The 22,719-nt window shown below is 41.0% G+C and overlaps 1 protein-coding gene across 4 annotated transcripts in view; it reads right to left on the bottom strand.

Moving 5' to 3' along the window:
* The window catches only part of EML4 (EMAP like 4), a 146,346-nt gene that overhangs the window by 75,976 nt on the left and 47,651 nt on the right, over nt 1–22,719 (bottom strand). For 2 of the 4 annotated variants that reach the window (XM_053938097.1, XM_053938098.1), the window contains exon 1: nt 10,851–10,991. The exons of 1 other annotated variant lie outside the window; for it this stretch is intronic. In XM_053938097.1, coding sequence (XP_053794072.1) covers nt 10,851–10,917 — 67 coding nt within the window. In that variant the 5' untranslated portion in view covers nt 10,918–10,991. Of the gene's footprint in view, nt 1–10,850; nt 10,993–22,719 lie in introns of those variants that run through there. One more of the 4 variants, XM_053938094.1, reaches the window with a different exon arrangement.

The following is a 22,719-nucleotide window of genomic DNA, read 5'->3' as shown; positions in this document are numbered from 1 at the left end:
TTCAGCAAACATAGATTAGTATTCCTTCACTGGAAATATTTCATATTGTGCAAGAAGTTTTAGAAAACTTCCATGCTAAAAGTGACAAATTAAGTGAGCATGAAATGATGTAGGTTAATTCCCATGCTCCCTAATGCCCAAACTCACCTAGCTACAATTTTCTAAGAAAACAACTTTTCATATGCTGAAGAGGGACCACATTCTGAAAGTCTTCCTCTTCACTGAAGGCTCAGCCACCACTCACCTCCCTGCACCAAAAGCAGATGGCATCCAAGCCACCCTATGGAGAAACTCAACAGGCTTTAGCTCTGTAGGATAGAGACAACGTCAGCCACTGCCTGGGGCTCCAGGGTGGCCACAGCAGGACACCAAGAACAGGAAAGCATCTCTCCTGCACTCCCAAAGCCTCATTGCAGAGAAGCCTACATGTTGTGCCTAACCCAAAATACCAGACTTCAGCTCTCACAGGTAAACCTGACAGGAGCAATCAGGCTTTGACATGTACAGGTCATTCCTTCCTATGCACTTTGACAATCAAGCCTTTCTAATTTCAATTTAGGCAACTACTTAATTAGAAAATTAGGTAATTAGCAGATGCTTTTGACCTTAATCTCTTTTTAACACCACTCTTTATCTGTTAAATGAAATGAAATTCATCATCCTGCACTGCCTAAAGGTTAATTAACACTTGTGGGCTGTACCCTAAGTGCTACCCTGAGTGCTGCAGCAAGGTCAGCGTTTAAATGCATGCAATTTCTCAATAAGCAAGATTAAGAGCCTTCCCATAAAAATAAGAGAGAGAGACACAAAGAAAATAAAGTTAACTCAAAATACCAACCATCCGCTTTTATAGGAAGAATCACCTTTTCAGAGTTCTGACTTGGAAGAGACTATGACTTCCTCCATGCATCTTACTACCTATATGATTTCAATACAGTCTTGAAGGACAACTCTAATTCTAGCTTTTAAATTCCATCTGACTTCCCACTTGGAACACTCTTCTTTAACCTTATGTCTTTAATGCACATATCTACAAAAAGATGGCAGCATTAATTGTCACTAATCTGCCCAACACAATGAATGATGATAACCAGTCAGGCTCAGACAAAACTACTGCTATCCAAAACATCACAAAGCCCAGCAAACACACAGAGTTCACAGAGAAATATGGGACCATGTGAAACAATGTTTTTCCTGGAATACTCTGCAAACTCATTTGCACAGACAGGTACCAGCAGTTATGTGGCAGGCAAGGAAGTTGGTGTGGAGGCCTGTAAATGGAAAAGGGTGGGGGGGAAGAAGAAAAAAAAAGAGTAATCTCAGATTCTCCATCTCTCTCTGCACCCCTCCCTCCACCCAGTGCCGCTTATTTTTTAACTGCTCTTGTCAGAGTGATGATGCTAATTCATGCTCAAAGTGTCCATATATTTAGAAACTTTTCTTTTTCAGAATTTAAGCCCCAATTCATACAGCTTACCTCTGATTATCCAAGCTCTATTTCCAAAACAAACTTTTCTAGTAACACGTGAATAAATCCAAGTTTGCAAAACATTTAATCTTTAGATTGCAACAACACAGGTCAAGTCCAACATTCCCCATTACTGGCAGCGCATCTCCTCTGCTGCAAAGTATCTGAATTCAGTAGTACCAACATACTTTCAATCTGACACTTATGGCAATCTTCCAATATTTTAAATATTTATTGCTTATTTAGGCAACTAACTCAACTGGGTTTTCATCTGCGATATGCTTTTAACAAGTACGTTTTTACCCTAGAGGAAAGAAGTTTCTACTCTAAGATTGCTATATTCTCATCAATTCTAGAGTACCATTTCAGCAGCAAAACAGAAAAGCACCAATATCATTAAGTGAGATAACATCAAGCAATGCAAAATAGCCTCTTCTTTTATGGACACATTTTATTTTGTACCATGCCATGTTTTCTTACAAAATTCTACTCATCTCAGCTCCTGGCACACAAATTAATAATCTCTAGTTTCTGTTATCTAGAAATCAAGTTAGACATTATCCCTGTAAATAAAAGTACTGGAATGTTTCTGAAATTTTTTGTACTGGCTGCTTCATCATGCTGTGCATTTCTTTCCCCCAGGACTCATAAATATCTAATTTGTAACATCAAAAATACCACTGTACAAACCGTTTCTTTGATCTCATTCTGTGCTATTCTAAGCCAATCTATCGTAAGTGCCACTATGCAAAACTCCATCAAGAAAAACAGAAACCTGGCCTGTAGTATTAATTTCCTTTCCCAAAGAAATACAGACCTCCTTCTCCCAAAACAGTCATCTACCCTGCAGAGAAAGCCTTCCCTTTCAGCACTGCTGGAAAGAGCAGGATCTGAGCATTTTTGTGCTCAGCAGAAACGTGCCTACCCCAGAGCAGGGGGAGGCACCAATGCTGGTGTACACAGCACTATTTCATGGCTCTTATCATGCCAAGTCACAGGACACAGCAATTTCAGATAAAGGGAAAACCTGTTTTGAAATAGACTCACCAACTCACTGCCTTATCTTAATTTTCTGGTATTTCAGGTATAGGAATTCCTTCCACTTACTCACATCCCTATGTGGCTGCTGCTTTATTACCTCCCCATACCAGAGCCCATTCAGTAAAACACCAACTGTGAACTTCACTCTGACAAAATAAAGCGACCTTGAGGAGTTTCTGTCCCTCTTTGTATTTTTTTATCCAAAACCTAGGGGTGACAATCCACTCCCTCCCTTGAAAAAACAGCCTCTGAGAGACAAGCCTTCTGGTGGGAGTATTCATTCCAGTACTCCAGGTGGGAGTATTCATTCTGCTGCAGCAGGGCCAGAGCAGCCGGTTGCGCTTGCAAGGTCGTCATGCTTTATCCATCCCCCTGGGCAGCATCTCCTGCATCCCTTAACCCAGCTCTGCGATACAAATGTTACCCTCCCTGCTGCAGGGGATACCATCTCACAGCCATTCTACCTCTCCTCTGTCTTGTAAGCAAGAACAGACACAAGGTTTGGTTTTGATGTTTTTTTAAATCCACTCTTTCTTGGGAATGCAAGACTAAAGCTCTCTAATCACAAACTTGATCCAACTCAACACTTGCAACAGCAGCAAAATCCTGCTTTTGTTTCCTCCACCAAGAAGCTTCCATAGCTTCTGCAACTGCTTGCAGCTTTGGTATTAGAGGAACATCTTTAAAACAGCTTGTGTTTGCTCCAGGTGGAACCAAATCCACAGCAGTTTGGCTGGGTTGGGGTTTTTTTGCATAGAAAAGAACTAACCCATGTCCATGAAGACCAGTCATACTATAGACACAGCTAAGCCATCTGCTTGATTTCAAGGATAAAGCACATGGCTCCCACACAGCCAGCCTGGAAGGTGGTATCTACAACTACTCATCACACATTAGTCACAGTCTCCAATTCGGTTACTACACAGGAGGAACTAGTGAGAAATAAATGGAATATCTGCACATTGTGTGTCAGAGAAAATACAATAAGAAGTATCTATGCTGGTGAAAGTCAACAGCCGCTCTTAAAAAGGGAGACTGAGTATAAATACAATTAAACTGACTGGTTCGTTAGTTAAGATTTTTTGTTTTGTTACATTAGCAATTAAACAGCCCTGGTGAAGTAACAGCTGTAAACAAGGTGTGGGTGGAAATCACTGCTCACACCTTTCCTGCTGCTGCAGCTGCTGCTGCCTGACAGGACACTGACTGTCCTGCAACACACTGCTTCTCAAGAGCTGTAGAAACATCAATATTTACATTTGTTATTTTGCAAAGATAGTATTTTAAACAATACAGACTGCAGACACGTCACCAGGTGTTGCTGCACTCTCCTTAGCGAGGACACTATCAACAAGTTCCCACAAATGCTCTATAAACACATTATGTAATTATGAAATGAAACCAATTTAATACGTGACAAGGAAGAACTCTTGAACAGCATGACAGACATCTCTATGTGTGACTGCACATCTATTTTATTTGAAAGCTGCAGTTAGACCGCTTCTGCAGAAATGAATACATAAAACTGAAACCAGTTTCAAACATAATTTCAGTTGCTAATCCTGGCACTATTACACCTAACATGGAAAACTCCCCAGAAAAGGGAGGAATTAAGTCTCACCTTTATTTAGGCCAAACCACAAAGCAGATTTCAGAACTGAAGCAAAGCAAACACACTCAGAAACAGTGTTACATGATGCTACAACTTCCCAGAGAAAAATCAATCACTGAACAGAACACTTTGGTTGGCATAGGCAGGCTAAGACCTTCTAAAATTTCACCTTGAAGATATTTTATGTAGAAGTCCTACACAAAATTGAACTATCACAGTCACTGTTGATAAATCACATGCATATGTGCATGGAATTTGCTTACATGGGAAAAATGCCTTTCTGTAAGGATACTTTTTCCTTTCTTCTCAAAGGATCCTGTAGGGAAGCACACTTCTGTATGGAATGCTTGCCAAATTTTGTACACTCAAAAGGGATATATCTATCAAAGTTGCTTAAATATATCACATTTTGTATCATAAACAGATTACTGATCTTCCTACAGACAGTCTCTGAAGCATAAAAAATCGCCAGGTTTCTTTTTTTCCTACTATTTGCTACAAAGTAACAATTTTCAGGTTAAAAAAAACCATAGCCTTGCAAAGAGCAATAGTGACTGATCATGGATATGCCCAGTATTACAAATACTGCAAGTGCTACAAATACTTAACAGAAAAACAAAACTTGAATATAGTTGAGTCTAAGTAACAGCTGTGTCACAAATTACAAGTTAGTTGTGTTTTTTCCCATTTACTGCCTTCTTTATCAAAATTAAGGCATTAGTCAGTCAAGAACTGATAACAATCAAAGCCACCGCAGAAAGAGAAAGTTTTATTTGCTAAAGGACTCAATTAAAAAAAAAAAAAAAAGTAGGAAAGTTTTTCTGCAAAAGTACATGAGCACCAATGCAACCAGAGAGCCTCTGAACTGCCATTCAACCCACCACTGCTAATCAGCTGTCGGTCCCTTGCAGACCTATGTCAGAGCTGTTCTCTGGTTATCACTGGGTAACATTTCCAGCCTTTCATAACAGATCAGGAACAGCAATGCTAGATTAGGCCTGCCTGAACCCACAGAAATAAAGTTTACAGATTTTTTTACTAATACACTCCAACTCATAAAGTGAAAAGTACTCTAGAAAAAGCTACATATTATAGGTCTCCAGTGTTTGCAATTCAGTTTCATTCTCTTTTTTAAACCCTGGAGATCTGTATTTGTTTGATAACTGTGGAGGGAACAATCTAAAGCCAAAAAGATAATAGTTACTCTGAAAGCAGCTATTATCTTAAACCACTGAATTATCTAGTTTATTCCACTAAATGCTTATGTTTTAGGACTGATTAATTCCACATATTCCACTAAGCATTAGCTATGCTAATTCAGCTATTTATACATATAAAAGAACCATCCAGGAGGATACTATTTCCACATTAATACTGCCAACCAAAATAACAGGATCCTTCATGCATGAAAAAGTATTTCTCCCACCACAACAGAATACATAAACAGGAATAAAATTACTTTATAACTTTTCAGCATCTTCTAACCTTTCCAATAATCTTGTTTGACAACTTTAAATTTTAACAAAATATGGTTTTTGGGCTGCAACATGGAGTATGGTCACATAAATCAGTAGGGAGTGAACCCAAGAGAGAGTTAACAGCCTCACAGCTTCCATGCTGTAACTGCACAAGCACACTGCTCTTACTCAAGACTAAATGCCAGCTTGATTAACCTACTAATCCACATTTACTAACTTACTGTGTCAACATGCTCCAAGTTTCCGCCTTCAGTTAGCCCTCTGCAACTCCCGTGCAAGCCCACACTCTAACTAGGTGTGACCATTCTTGCAACCTGCACAGTTGCACAGTACAAAGTTCTCATGCCAGAGCACCCTGTGACACGCAACATGTATATCTGGGGGAGCTGGGGAAGACTTCCCAGAAAAGTGGAAAGGACAAGTGACCCTGCCACAGCAGGGCTAGGAGCACAGCTCTGCCCCACACTGAAAAAAATTCTAACAAAATAGAATTATTTATAATACATACAGAGTGATACTTTTAAAAGTTTGAACTGCATCCTTTAAAGAAAAAAAGTTTGTCAGGTTTTTTTTAATTTTCATTACATGCCTAGAGGTCTCCTTGACTGCAAAAATACATAGAATATTGTGAAGATGGGCTATTAGAAAATTTCTTCAGTGAAAGCTATTAGATGTTTTCTTCAGTTCAATGTTGTTCATAAATAATCTTTTAAGACTCTGAAGCTGAAAGCAAGCAGAAACACTGGGAGACACTGAGTTTGCTTCTTTACATTAAGATCAAATCAAAAATCAAAACAACAGATAGTTCTAATTTTAGTATTGATTCAGTCTGTAGTACTGTCTTGGGCATGGTTTCATTTGTTCTTAAGCCAGTCAAACTGTGGGCTGCTGCTAAAAGGGGTGATTTTCCTTGAAGGATCGGGCTGCTTTTTCTGCCCCAGTATCTGCTGCAGGACATAATTTTTGGTGGCTACCTGATAGAAAACTTTTTCCACTCCCAGTTAGTTTTCAGTTGGATCAACTGACTGACCAGCTCTGGCCATACCCCTGCCCAACAGCTCTTGGAGCTACCCTGCCACCACACACACAACATAACCCCAGTACAGAAACTGCACACCATCAGTGCAAAATGCTCAGGGTGACACTTGCAGCTCTGATTTTTTCACCTCTATCATCCAAGAAAAGCAATCTCAAAAAATACCTTAATGCTCAAGACACTGTGGCATTTATTTACCAAATAAGTCAAATCCTGCAAAAACCCAAAGGGTCAACTCAAACCAGGTTCTCAGGGAAGTGAACACTCCCTTTGATGCATTTCACAGGTATCACAAATTAGACTGCGGCTATTACCATGGTTTTAAATTCTTCTGAAGACCTTCACAGACAAACAAGGGCAAACCCCAACAAATTCATCCATTTTTAGAACATACAAAGAACAAAAAAGATGCTGGAAGAGGAGAGCAAAGCAAGAAGACATGTCTAAATCCTCTTTTTATGATGCACAAGGGCATCTTCTCAACACACTATGCTGTAACTAACAGCTGTGATGTCTGGTTATTCCTTCTTCCCTGCTCACAGGGCAGGAGCTGCATGTCCAGCACTTGTCCTGTATTTCTTTGCAAATTCTGCTCTCAAAGCTGCTCTGGCTCCATGCAGAAGGAGCAGGCTGAAAAAGCCTGCTGCAAGAGGGAAGTTTCCAATGCTACCTCTTTCCTGCTGAACTTACTTCTCTGTGTCAAGCAGGGATGTGACATAGGGTTCATAAAGATACTTTTTTAATCGGGGCATTACTCAAAATTTGAGAGCAAAGACTTGGTACTGAGAAAGTGTTTGTTGTCTGAACCTTTCCAGCTGACCTTTAATGACAAGTTTGCTGCGTCAACTCCACCTCTGACATTTCACCAATTTCGATACTTCAGCAACTTCCAAGTGTGGCTTGCAGTTACTTCAATTTGGAATTACATTCTGCAACTGCTAAAAAGGCTAACCATTACGCTGCACAAGTCACTATTATCCTCTCAACCCCCTTCTGATAATACATGTTCCTAGAACTGCTGGGAGCCAGCTAGAGATCTTAACTGGCAAAACAGAAAAAATGTTACCCAAAAATGATACTACAGTTTTAAAAGGTAACTATGAAGAGAAAGAAAAGAGACCTGTATGGAGACACGGTACTGGGCTTCTAAATAGCGTGAGATGAAAACCGCTCCCAACCTCTATTATATATCTCTAGTATATGAAATTTTGTGTTGTGTACGCATAGCACTGCATGCACTAGAAAGAAAAAGGCTCATGTAACACCCAAATACCTACAGCACAGTCCCTTATGTCAGATACTAATTCAAATTAAATACTTTTGCACCAGCACCTGTGCAGGGAAGCAAGGCAGCAGGAACAGCAGTATGTGCCAGCCACTCTCACTGCCTGCCAGCGAGACAGGTGGCAATGCCACTGCCAGTCGAGGTGTCCTCCACAACACAGTGACAACCCCTTGCCAGAGGCACCAAGCCCAAGGCAGACTCAGTGTCACCCCCAGAGAAACTCCGCAGAGCCACTGACAGAACCCCACCATTGCCATCAATGTCTCCAGAAACTGGCCAAACCCCACTGTGAAAAAACCCTAAGCAAACTCTCTACAAGTTTTAACATTAAAGACAAATGCATACAAATCAAGAGTCTGAAAGCAATCAAGCTTAAAAATACTAGGATGTTGGAGTTTGTTTTTTTGTCCATTTATAAATACCAATTTCAATGCCAAGTGTCACTGGAGGTGAATATTTAATCTAGAAGCATGCCAACTGAATATTTGTTTGCAGGTAAATATTTTCCTTGGTCAAACTGAAAATTTCTATCCTGATCTGTATTGTCTGAGATAAATTCCAGCCTATATCCAATTTGACAGCTATGCTCTTCCTAAGGGACATGTCTTTGCCTTAGCTTTAATTATAAAAGGCTAATTAGAAAAAGGAAAAAAAAAAAAGTCTTTCCTACTGACACCAGACAAGCTGCCTAACAGCACTTGTACCCCATATGTTAAAAGGAAATGCTAGTTGTTTAATGCTGAATTAGGAATTAATTTTTAGCTTTGGCAAGAAATGGGCAATTAGAGGTATGTACAATGACGCTTGTGCACAAAACAAATCACGATTAAAGGCAGAAAAGTTCCTATGGCAAAGTATATCACTATAGGATGCTTATTAAAAAAAAGCTATACCCAAAACCCTCACCAGAAATACCCTACTGTTAGTATAAAGCCTAAAGCTCCATTAAATAAAGCAAGAATGAGCATGTATAGCCCAACAAAAAGAAGAAAAAAAAGATACTTTCTATAACTTAATCTCAGGCATTTCCATACTTGTTACTAGTGCAAAGTTGCTAAAAGCCCTCAAGGCTGAAGTTAGAAATTTCACAGGAACAAAGCACTTGTTGATTCTCCATCATACCAGTTTCTTACCACTCTAACTTTACACCCAAGCCAACACACAGTCATTGGAAAACCTGATATAAAGGTGTATTAGGTTTAACCGTACAAGTAGGAATCAAGTCTTAAATCAACAAAACACACTACCCCGCTACGAATAGTCAAAGCCATGTTTTCTTTTAATTAAAAATGCCAACTTTTATACAGCAAAATGATCAGTCTTTTATCAAGATTTTAGAAAAAATAATTTCCTAAGACACAGAAGAAAGTTAAAATAGAACATATGCATTCAGAAAAGAATGTATTTCTTGCGTCTTATTTTCTTATATTTCTATACAAATCTCAAAGGTAAGTCCATTATGTCCCACTCCCTTTGGAACTTCAAGATAAGCCTCAAGCTAAAGTTTGAGACACATTTTGTACAGACAATCACAGAAACTCCTGTTAAAAGCCATTAAAGTCAGTGGAAATGTTGGTCACATAAACCTCTACATATTGGTAACAAAGCTCCAAGCTATAGCCATTAAAAATGCTGTTCTTTTGAACTTTGTTCTGAAGACAAACAGCTAAACATTAGCTTTTCTTCTGTACAGTAAAAATCCTTGCAAGCCTGCAAAAAAATCAGATAAAGCACTAAAGATGCTAACATTTCCAATTTACCCTCCCCTCTTTCTTGAGGGTTGCAACATCTTGAATTCTAAACCAAATGCTTTGAATTCTGAAGCAGATGAAGTACAGTGCACATTGCTCACGTTAACAAAGTACACTATAGCAAGGTCATTCTTTTCTTCCACTAAATGCCCATAGAAATCTACGCATTAAATGCTTGCTTTTTTTTTGTTTAAAGAAAACTTTTCTGTAGACCACCATATTTTCGGCCGCACGTTTCACATGCAAGATGCTGCGTTTGTATCCAAATTGCACGGCACGAATCAGCAAACAAAGAACGGGCACTCGCTGATATCTGTTTCATTCGTAGTAAAACACCTCCACTCGGTGTACAAGAGGAACATGCTTTATCTCTCATAGGATTTCTTGGTTAGGGTTATTTGGTTGGTCTTTTTAAGTCCATATAGTTTTGGTAGCTACGGTCAGAACGCTACAATTAGTTACCTAATTCGCACTCAAGAGAGGCTGTTTTGAGGCCAGCTGTTTAAAGAAAGAAAATATGCACTGAAATATTTCATTTTTACTATGACACTGGTAAAAATAAAGGGAGAATGGAAAAAACCCCTTAGTTCTGAAGGGCAAAGACAGGTTCCCCAGGCAGAGAAAGCAGCAGCAGGCGCCGTTCTGCTCTCCCCACGCTGAGCGAGCCTTTACTGCCGCCTGCCTGAGGCCCCGCGAGTCCCGCCGGGGCTTCCTCCGGCTCTTCCCTCGGAGAGCGTCAAGCCGAGAGGTCCAAAGGAAAGGCTGGACACGCCAGAGCCGCCCTTCCACGAGGGCTGCAAAAGGTCCCTCGCACCAAACTCTTCCCTGTCCCAGCCTCAGCCCCACGCTGCTCCGAGCCTCCTGTCCAGCCAGCGTTAGCGTCATCTTTATCGCCCTGTCGCCTCCTCTGCTATCCACACACTTTCCGATTTTATTTACTAGTCGTTCTTTTGTCAATTTCTCGCGGTGCGGATGGCGCACGGCAGCGAGCCCCTCCAGCCCCTGGGCAAGCACACCTTGCGGGCTGCTGACGGGGCCGCGGAGCCACTCTCACACCTCGCAGGGCAGAGCCTACCCCGGCGCTGACAGGCTTCCCTTTCTGCCCTGCAGGGATGGGAAATGCGGAGCGGAGCGCGCTGGGGATCACCCTGAGCAAGCCCTCCCGGCGTGGTACTTTACCCGTGCAGAAGGTGGCGAGCGCCGAGGGGTCGCAGGCTGCGGCCAGGCAGGACAAGCCTTCCTCCATCCCCGCGGCCGCCAGCGGCGCCGAGCCGGCCCCGCCGCGCCTCAGCGAGAGCTTCCGAGCCCCGGCCCGGCTGGCGGGTACCCAGCACACGGTCCCGGGCCACCGAGCCCTGCTGGTCCCGCCGCCCGTCCCCCTGCCCCGGAGCCAGCGCGGGAGGCCGGGGGCGGGCCGGGCCGGGGCCCGGGGAGGGGCCGCCCGCAGGCGGCGGCCACGCGCTCGCGGCGGCTCCGGCCGGGGGCCGCGGCCCCCCGGGGCCTGCTCGGCCGGGAAGAGGAGCCCGCCGGGCTGCCTCCGAACGGGAAAGCAGCAGCTGCTCGCACACGGGCAGGGTCCTGCACCCTCCCCACCGGGCACCGCAGCAGTCGGACACCGACCTCCCCGCCCCGGTGCCACCGCGCCGCACGGTGCTCACGGCCGGGGGCACAGCGCCGCACGGACACAGGCATCCGTCTGTCCGCCCTCGGGGCATAAAGAACCACCAGCACTGACTAATGACAATACCCTCGGCAGATGCAGATAAACCATTAGTGCTTCAAAGCATGTCTGTCTGTCAGAAACGGCACACATCTATCTATCGTCAGCCACAGCGCGACACGAGGAGTGACAGGAGCAGTGACACGGGAGTTCACACGGCGGGGAAGAAGGGGGCAGCAGTTCGCTCCAGTATTATACTGGAATATTTTTCACATGACATCGTTTCGAGACGAAAAAGCAATGACATCACTGGCAATATACTCATATCCATTATATGAAAACTAAGCAAAATATCATGGCTTAAAAGCAGCAGCTTTGCAAAGCTATCATTCTGTTCAGCAGAAGGGAACTCGTATTACAAATGCATTACAATCTATTTAATGTGATCATGATTTTGTCTGTCTTGCAAGACGAAGCACAGCCAGATGAGAACTAATGAATGCAACATGTGTTCATTCTTTTGGTAGCCGTGCCTGAAGCCAATTGGCAGGACAACTACAGCAAGATAAATGTCAAAACAAAACTATTTGTGAATATTGTACTGCATGTATTTTGACTCTTCTATCATACTTGAAATAGTTTATTATTTTCGAGATTTGCAAGCATATTAAATAACTCTGGATTAAAGTTTAGATTTCCAGAAAAGAGTGGGATAGTAAAAAAAAAAAAAGGGGGAGGGGGGAGGGGAAGCCTGTGTCTCCATTCAAAAAACAAGGAGGGGCAGCACTTTTTTTCCACCATTAGAAACAGTTGATGATAAGGCTAACAGGTTCATAAGAAGACATATAATTAAGACAGCACACAATTGGTTTTGTGTGTTTTCCCCAGGATTAACAATCTACATAACTACAGTAGTATATTTCTTTTCCAACAGCTCCTGATCTACTGGAGGAATCGACCTCTGCAGTGATCTAAAAAAAGAGATGGCAGTCAGCTGAACACAGCTCTGCAGCATGAAGTCAGCCAGACAACTACTGTGATTAATAAAAGAGGATAGGACTAGGAAACTGCCTGGTGGAAGATGATAAAGCGTAAAAGGCAAGGGCACACAATAAAGGACCCTAATGAAGCCATGGGCCTCAACACACAGCTGTGGCACTGGGGTTGACCAAGAACCCATGTTCCCAACTTGTCCCAACCCCTATGTTGCATCAAGTCATTAAACAATCTTAATTGCAAGATGAAACACTGAGTCTTATCTTGGGTGGGTTGGGCAGACAGACTAATTTAACACACACACTTTGGTCACCTTTCAAATTCAACATACTTCCCAATACAACTATGAATCCTTGGAAGAAATGACAGGCAGAATGCCCCATGAGGCCAAACAGACATTGTATGTACTAGTTAGATCAGTGCCAAGAGCAGAAAAAGGCTTGATTTGCAATCTTAAGTGGCTATTAGTGCTCTGAACAATGACACATTACATGCCACTGGCAAAAAGCATCCACTGTAGTTCACATCAATAAATTTCTTCCAGAATATATCAATTTTGAAGTAGGTAAATCAGATCATATTAAAAAGGTTAGGCTCTCTTAGTGTAAAATGAATATGAAACACTGCTATATCTGAGTATCTTAAACAGAGCTTAGTGTCTGCTCCATCAAAAAAAAAGCATACAGGATGAGACAGAAGGAACCAAAGCAAATGTCAGAGTACCATCAGCATGATCCTTGGAAGTATAGTTTTTGAAATAAGATTTCAGAAGGCCTAGTGTATACAGCACACCCTGAAAATGGCAGAAGGACTCTCAACCCACCCATCTCTTGCTCCCTGCTCAGCTGAAGACTTGATCAAAATTCCTCAAATTACCTTTAAATTTCTCATGACAACCACCTTACCTTCTCATTAGGATTTTTCACTCTTCTGTCTCTGGCCCTTCTATCATACCTGTCCTTCTAAGCCACCTATCTTCAACAGCTATCTATCTCTACACTTTTCAAGCCTAAGCACCGTGTCAGGTCCCTCTTCCCTGCTGTTACTTAATATGAATGGTGGGTGATGAGGAAGTGCTTTTTTAAGTATTTTATATAGGCACAAATAATGAAAAAAATACTTAAAATATGGCATATACCAAAATAAAACACATACACAATGTATTTCCTTAGGGAAAACCTCTCAGATTATTAGCAGTGCAAAGTGCATTGCTACACTATGAAAAAAACTAACACTGTTCAATCTAACAACAACAACAAAAAAAAGCCTGTTAAAGACCAGGAATGGAGCTCTGTACACTGTACAAGTACAGATTAGTTCATTGCTTGTTTATCCCCAACATACATATATTTAGGAACACCACACATCTGGTGTTGTTTAGAACAGTGAACGTCTCAGACTGCAGCAGCACCAGTAAAAAAGGAATGATTTTAGACATACTTCAGATTTTCAGGAGTCAAAAAACACTCCAATGTGCCTTTTCTTCAGAGACGGGAGCAAATGGCTCCTCTTTTTGAACACAGCCATAGGAAGGCATGAACTCTTCAGAGTCACCACTTGCATGTGAAGAGAAGGACAAAGCAGGTCCCTGTGGGTCCCTTCTCAAAAATTACCTTCCAGTCACCCAGAACTAACTGAGTAAATCAGAGGTGTCCCCACCAAAGTCACCATGTCCTCAGCTGCAGAACAGACTCTTGCACTCAGGATATTTTAGTACTGAAAAAAAAGAAAAAAAAAAAAAAAAAAAAAAAGGAGAGAGGAAGATTATCTATTGGGCTTCCTTGGCAAATCCAGAAAATTACTGGAAACTCTCCCTGGTTATCTTTTATCCATAAAACCTGTAATTGTACCTAAACATCACAAAGTGGTAACTGTAGTGACACTAGTTTAATGCTTGTCTTGCTGTTCAACTGCAAGAGGGCAGCACTAGTTAATTTTGTTCCCTCATATATAGCAAAATGAGCCTTCAATTATTTTGCTTTCTTCTTTCTGAAAAGAAACTGCAGCAATTGTTTCAGTTGGCAATTAACCTCATTGCCAAATAGTATCACCCTTCAGCAGCTGCCTTCATTAGCTTTACCCCACAGAAAAGAGAGAACAAAAGTAATTTCTTTAATAACCACCCAATTCCTAAAGCCTTCTATTGCTTTATCTTTAGGAGGAAAAAGTTTCTTTCAGTTTGCTTTTAAATTCATGTTATATCTGCTATCAGCTAGCAAGCACAACAGACCAAAACCATCTCATAAGTGAGACAAAGTAATTAAACACACTTTGGTTAAGGATGCCCATTGCATCAAGTCTGTTTCCAGCAGTACTTGTGAGGTTTTCAGAGCCTGGTTAGTAAGCTAAAAAGGACAAGGATGATCTAGCAGGACCCAGTGCTCCCACTAACACCTGTGGGATGTGGCAGCTTCTGCTCGCTCTTCTTCACTCCAGGCACTGTAATAAACCCTAATAAGGTTCCATTCCCTGAAGCATCAATTCCAAGAGTGATGAAAAGCAGGACCTTTAACTAGGATTAAGGTCACTTAGAGTTGGCATACAGCAGCATTACTGCTAAAATAAGTATCCCTGCCCTTCTCCTGCATCCTTCCCATTCTCATCCTGCTCCTGCCAACACAGCTCATGGGGCTGCACAAGGAAGCACACCAGGAGACTGAACAGCATGAAACTTAACTCATTAATATCAAAACAGGGAAACTCACCAGGCCAGTCATATGGTGTATGGCACAATGAGCCATGCTGCAGCAGCAGGGAGGTGGCAGCACCCTCTGGAAAGAGTGGTGGGAATAGTGTCTGTCAACAGCAGCTCTGCCCGTGGATGACTTAAGGAGATTGTGAAACAGCTACATTTGTAAATCACACTTCATTGCCAGAAAACCGAGCAAAATAAAAACTGATACAGAAGAGAGTGAAGTCCCCAGGCAAGCAGTGCAAGGGCAGCATGCCGCAGAGAGCACACGGCAGTGCCTGAGGCCCTTCCTGTATCACCCCTTACTAGATTAAACTGAGCTCCTTCATCCTATGGCATTTTTCTCAAATGAGCATGCACAAAACACAAGGAACAAGAGGTGCACACTGGATCATAAAATTTGTCCTGAGGCTGTCCTCAACTAAACCATATTCAGCTTGAAACGAAACCATACTAAACCTAGATCAACCAGCCTAAGAAAGTGATCTTAATGGGAAAATTTATTTTATATTTGTTGTCCAAAAACACATTGCCTGTTTCGAAAAAGAAAACCTGCAGACAACACAGAGCCCTCCAAATGCAAATGCCTGTTTTAAGAATAACCACAGGAATGCCTATTTTTGTCAGGGGGTTTGCCACTGCAGCAGCTGTACCAACACAACGGAGGTGGTGGCAGGCTGATGTGGAGTGTAGGAAGGGTGGCAATGTGTAAGGCTGGTATTTCCCTGAGCTTAACACCAAACCACAGCTGTAGCATGCCTTCCGCTGCCTGCCTGGAGCACTTGCACAGCAGACTGCTTGCAGCTGCCTTCCTGCCTATCCAGTAGACAAGATGAAAAAGTGTTAAACCTAAAACACAGGCACAAAAAGGTTTTTTCTCCTGAAAATTCGTGTTGGGCATAAGTTCCAGACCACAGTTTGGACCACATAACCTAGGTATGAAGGCCCATGAAAATGTACAAACGTGTCCATGAGGAAACAAAGAGTCTGAAGAGTAGCATCCTTGTTAGATACAGCCTGTATCTTTGTGGAGGTAATCACAGTTTCATCTCCAATCAAGAGCTGAGCTTCAAACACAGAAGATTTGCATAAGTGGTATTTTTTAAAGTACAGGTAAATTGAACAAGGTTGTTTTATATGACTCATTTCCATTCTCTGAAAGTGATCAGCAAAAGTTTTATTAATAATAACAACTAACTGGTGGTCTTAGTTACATCAAAGCTATGGTTATGGACGAGCTATGGTGAAATGACTGCTATCTAATTATTTAGCTTATGCCAACAGAAAGACAAATATTGCTTCTGCCATGCAGAATTGAGGAAACAGCAGTGCAGAGACTATCTATGAACTGTTGTCCAATAAAGCACTTAAAAAATAAAATATCTAATTCTAGAAATACAACACTGCTTAAGAGTTGCATATCCTTTCAGAAAATGATTAAATGTCATTCTTGCAGGTAAAAACATCTCCAGATGCTGGCTGTTTCCATTAACATGTTGCTGCAATTGTGACTATTTTTACTGCTGTTAAAAGTAGTAAAAAATAAACAAGGAGTTAAAAAACCAAGAGAATTTGAAAGAGCACACTATTTATGACAGACACCAACAAGTTTCTCATTTACTACCCATTCTGAAGTGCTGAGAAGGTAGAAAAGCCTTTATGAAAAAAAACCCGACCAAAAACCACAATCCTTCCCACAAAACCAGTTCTGATTAAGGGATGGACAGAGGGCTTGCACTGTGGATGACCAGCTCAGCTGTGCACTGGGGTGACATGTGACTGCACTGCCATCACCCCACCCCATCCCAAAGGGCAGCTCAGACATATGGCAAGCCATGTAGATGAGGGACAAACCTCACAGGTGCCAGTCTGGCTTCATCTACACTGATAGGAACAGCTTTTGGCTTCCAGATTTCTGCACAGCCAGCATAACCCAAATCTTCCACCTGAGGGGTGGGGTGATCATCTCCATTTGTGATCTCACAGCATCTCTTATTTAAATGTTACCTAGTACATGCAAATATGATGTAGGTGTCAGACCTTAAGGTATTATTCCGCTTCAGAGTCTGACCTTATCAAAAGATCATTTACAGCCACACAGTTTTGACATATTATATACAGCAGCTGTACTGCCCATAAATTAATTACCCTTCTGATGGCACAGACTACCAAACAAAGTGGTTTAAAGGGAATCTGTAGGAACAGCTTTATATCCATGTCATTCCTTTAAATTTAGTTGACAACAAGATTTTTGTACTCTTAAGGAAAATGGGTCACACTAATAAACATCATGTTTTATTTACAAATGTAGGATTGAACTATTGTGAAATCCCCAGAGGCAGGGTTTACGACCTATGCTGTTGGAAAAACACACAAGATATACATTTGTGTTTTTTCAAAAAGGCAAGTGTGGAAATTCCTGTTTACTTCTCTTGCTTTTTCAGTAGTGTTCTCAGTATCCTAAAACTTGGTGAATATAAAATGCGAAGAACAAGCCATGCTATTTCCACAAACTGCTTGTTAAAAAATTGTCTTTAGAAGGAATCACATTGATCCACACACAGAAATCAAAAGAGACCTTTTAACTAAGTTAAAAATAAAATCTGCCAGACTAAAAGTCATGTTTACTTGAAAGGCTGAGTAACACTATGGACATTAACATATGGACATTCTTCCTTCCTGTAGGAATAGTAGTATTACAAAAAACCTGGCACAACTGACACCTTTGCCAGCCTCTCTCTCTCTGGAGAGTAACCAAAGGACAGTAAGAGACAAGAGTAATGGCACCCCACCATTTTAACTGGTAGCTCTTTCACAGGAGTTGAGACCAAGGTCAACTCTTGACTACAGAAGTGTGTTGCTATTCCCAGGAAATAAACATTCAATAGGTCAGAAAAAATAATTTCTTCCTCTGGATCACCAATCTTGTTATGACAGCTAAAGGTCAAAGCAAGGAGCAAACAGGCTAATTTCAAAGAAGGAGAAAGAGAGAGAGGGAACTGTGATGTGCAGTAGAGGTCTAAGGGATCTGACCGACTAAACAGCTGTGTCAAGACGAGGACACACCATTCTACAGGGGAAAACCATCACACAACAAAAAAATGGAGAAGGTCCTTGATGGCTTTAAGAAATGCAGTTGTATTTTTCAAGAATCCAGCTTACCAAAGATTCAGAGACTGACTAAAGGTCAGAAGCAGCAGGAGTTTGATGATATCATATTACCTAAGAGGCATTTCTACACACTGTGGAACCACCAACCCCAACATATGATCAAGCTCACTATGTCCTTACTTCACCACAGGAAACTCCAGTACTCCAGATCTGCCTAGTTACCATCATGTAATAAGAGCTGAAAAACAAGAGAACAATCTAGAACACACTGAAATCACAAGTTTTATAGCCTCAAAATAAGGGTTTACTCATCTATTCCTTGAAATGGATGAAGTTCATGAGCTAAGTGAATAGAATACTAGGAATCACAGGGTTACAACTAAAAGCAACTTTGCTAGCAAAAGACACAACAGTACTGACTGCTCTAAGCTCCCAGCATCTTAGGATAAGGAATAAACTATATATTTGCATACAAAGTAGACTAAAATAATAAAAAAATATTTTTGTGCACTTTTTTTTAGTACAGACTACAGAAGCATTTGCTTTTTTTAATATGCAAGAGTTTGAAGTTCACAGTATTCATCTAACTAGCTGCTAATATGCAGGTTTATACAATGAATCACAGAATGGTCTGGGTTGGAAGGCACTTCAAAGCCATTTAGTTCCACCCCCTACCATGGGCAGGGACACCTTCCACTAGACCAGGTTCCCCAGAGCTCCATCCAACCTGGCCTTGGACACTTCTAGGGATGGGACATCCACAGCTTCTCTGGGCAACCTGTGCAAGTGCCTCACCACTCTCACAGCAAAATATTTCTTCCAAATACTGAATCTATACTCTCAATTTGAATCCATTCCCCCTTGTCCTGTCACTATTGGCTCTTGTAAAAAAGTCCCTCTCCATTGTTCCTGTAGGCTCCCTTCGGTTACTGGAAGATTACAATTATGTCACCCCAAAAACTTCTCATTTCCATGCTGAACAATCCCAAATCACCTAGCCTTTCCTCATAGGGGAGTAACGAGCACAAGATTTTTAGGCAGAAACCTGACAAACACCTTCACACATAGCTTCTTTTAATCCAAGTTTCTGGGATTGTGTGTGTTTCTTTTTTAACACCAAGTTCTGAACATACAATTTCCATTTGAAACATAAGCTACAAAATGGACTACAAGTACTTTCATATCAGCTTGCACCACGTTTAAAGCACTCCACAAAACCAAATGGAGAATTACAGAACTCTTAAATGCACATGGTTAAACAGATTTTAAATTATGGACATAATAAAGCATCATTACATTTACAGTCTATGATGCTCTCCAGTATTCCAAATTTTTAAAGTAAGCGACACCTGACCTCAAGACAGTCTTGAGATATAAAATATGTCCAAACTTTAGTAAAATGATCTAAATTAGTTAACAGATTTTTTTTTCAAATCATACACACTAGAGGTTACATCTAACCATTGAATGATTCAGTCCAATATACAAGTTCCCAAAAAAATGCACATTCCTCTTTTCTTCTGTCCTCAGGCCAAAAGAATTTGTAGAATGTTCAAGAAGTTTTAGTCAAAACAAGATAAGAAGACAAACAGTAACAATTTATCAGCAGATCTGTAATCACCACAGAAGCTTATAGGACGCTGAGCAACAGACAATGTTACAATTTCAGTGTAACTTTTATTTAGTAGCAATGTTTTTGCCTGCTACCTCTATAAACAGGAAGACTCAGCTATTTCCTTCAACTAACTGCTAGTGACTTAGTATCTTAACACAGCCCACAGAAAAATCTGCTTGAAAGTAACAAACCTGCAATGCTGGACATTTTATTCTATTTCTCCACAGCCTGTACCTACAGCATGAATATGTGCTGATTTTTTGGGTTGTTTGTTTCTGAGGGTTTTTCCTACACAAATGAAGGCTTCTACAGGAAAGCATGCACTACCAAATTATACTGAAGGACATCAGAACAAAAGGAATGGTATTAGACAGTGATAAGAAGATGGGCTTAAATATTGAGAAAACTCTAGTCCTCATTCCTGAAGTTTTCACTAAGTGTTGCATGTTTCTTTAGGCATCATTTGAGGATGCATCCCACTGGCAATGTAACAGATTTGAAGTATGCTCTTCCCCATCAAACACACAGTTTTTCACTATTCTGTCAAACTGGTCAATATTCTGCCACATCCTATGAAAATAAAGCATAAAATTTTACTACAGCAACTATAGGAATTAATGAATTGTTGCAAGTCACTTTTGCAGCTTTCCTACACTTATATAGCACAGACATAACAAACTTGCATAGACACATTTGTATTTCAGAACTAACCCTCAAAACCACCTTGTTGAAGGTCTGTCACCCTGCAAGGTGGCTCACAAGGAGGAAGCTCCTTCCAGCTCCTTTAAAACAAAGTTAAGAGAGAGCAGTTGAGGACTGCAAATGACTATACTTCATATCTTTCAAGATTTTTCTTAACAGAAGATTTATAACTCAGTGTTTTTCTTTGCTAAGCTCTTGACAGAATTCAAATCACTCATTTTGTCTCAACAGAGGAGAATTACTTGATTTAATGAGTAACTCATTTGATGGGCAATCAGGCAAATGATTTTATCTGCTTCATTGCTATCAAGAGGTCAGCACTACCTTCCATTAAGGCAAATTACAGGTTTTCAAGCATACCTGCAATCAGATGAAATCAAGTTTATTCTTGCAGCATCCTCAAAGCCCATAGAGGATATGTGCATTGGAGGGACATGGGGAGAAGTGGAAAGAGGAGAATTAAATTAACCATAATTTGGAGGAAGCATCTTACTGTTTTCACTGATGAAATCAGATCTATGGCATTAAAAAGGACATGAGAGAACATGGCTTATTTGCATTGTCTCCTTCCTTTTCTCATTTATAAACCAATTGCTATTCTTACGCAAGATAGGAAGGATCATTGGAAGGAATGTACAGCAAACAGTAAGCTGAGTTTGTAATCCAACCTTAATCACCCACCTCAAGAGCCACACTAAGTGGTCTGCAATTATGCTACATCTGAGACCATTGAGCAAGGACATCACATGTAAACATCAATGTATGATGAGCACTTAGTCTACTTAAAGAAATTACTTTTTTAAAAATAAAAATAGCATTAATCTATAGTCGCCATAATGTTTAAATGTTAAAGAGCTGTTTATTTCCATGAAGCCCTCCAGCCTACAAGAACACAATTCAAAGCAATACCTTGGGCTGCCTGTACCCCATGCACACATATGTGGTGTAGAGCACCTTGATGCAGGTGGGGACAGCAGAGTGGCTTTACAGCACAGGTCCACTCTCCTGCAGACACGATGGAGTCAGGCAGAGGCTGTGGGAATGGAGCCGACTGTTCCTGAAAACAGTCCAGAAAACACTTGCAGATAACTGCTTGCAAGGTACCACTCTCCACTAAAAGGATTAAGTGTGGAAATAGCATGTACTTGGCACAAACCTCTGAGTCAGGAGTTTCGTTTAGATCATTAGCAAATTAGCAGTTTAAACTGGATTCACTGTTGGAAGATTTGATTTGGTAAGAAAGTTTTAGATCCTACTGCACAATTTAGCAGGGAGGAGCCTGGATGGCAGCTGTGCACTGGGAGGAAGGGGGGCACAGTCTGAACACTTGTAAGTGAGGTGAGGGACAGGCTAAAAACCTGGCAGAAGCTCCAGCTGACTGAAAAGGGAACCAGGACTCACCTCCAGACTATTATACTTTATGCTCTGATACAATTTAACATAACATGGCAAATTTCAACAAGTGATTACAGTAGGTATCCTCGTAGCTACAAAAGTATTTAGAGAAACAACGTTTTATCAAAAACACACCCTATTAGCATTTGGACAACTTGGGCTATATTAAATATTAAATGATGCTTTCACTGCTTTATATAAGGCATCAGCTTCCCAGTGACTTGAGTATCAGAGTCACTTTTGTAAAAAGAATGGTTATTAATATTGTTACTCCATCAGCTTAAAAAATTGCTTTTGCAAATTATTCAAGTACTTTGATTTCCCATACTGTTTTTCTAGGAGAAAAAGAAAAGTATAATAAATTCATAAAGATGACAAATCCAGTAGTATGCTAACTTAATTGAATTACAGAAAAAAACCCTGCTTTAGAGTACAGTATTAGATTTGCTTTTGAAATGATCTGTTGTTAAAAGAGAAGGAGTAGGGGAGGAGTCCCAGCCTCTTATTGAGAGGTGGTTGTGGGAGTTTATTCTACAGCTGCAAAAATATATTTCAATATTTGGTGTAGCTGAAGCAGAGCAAAGCCTCCCCTAGGTGGGTGAGGTGGCCCTTCTGTGCAGAGCCACTAGGTAGCAGTTTGAACAGGACAACCAGACAGTGCCAGGTTAAATTAACTATCTTTGTTTAGACTGTGTTCTGAAGACAACCTCAGAACCCAGCTTACTGGGAAAAAGGCAATTATTTTGACCACCAACACATCTGGAGCTGTACAAAGCCTCCTCTACCAGGAGGTTCAATTCCTGGATATGCATCTCTTAGTGATGTTCACTTCACTTTGGCTTACTTGAGAATTCATGACAAAAATGAACAAAAGCCT

Source organism: Vidua chalybeata, chromosome 3 (genome assembly GCF_026979565.1).
Source record: "Vidua chalybeata isolate OUT-0048 chromosome 3, bVidCha1 merged haplotype, whole genome shotgun sequence".
NCBI lineage: Eukaryota > Metazoa > Chordata > Aves > Passeriformes > Viduidae > Vidua > Vidua chalybeata.
Note: the sequence above shows the minus strand (reverse complement) of the source record. Positions and strands in the feature narration are given on the sequence as shown.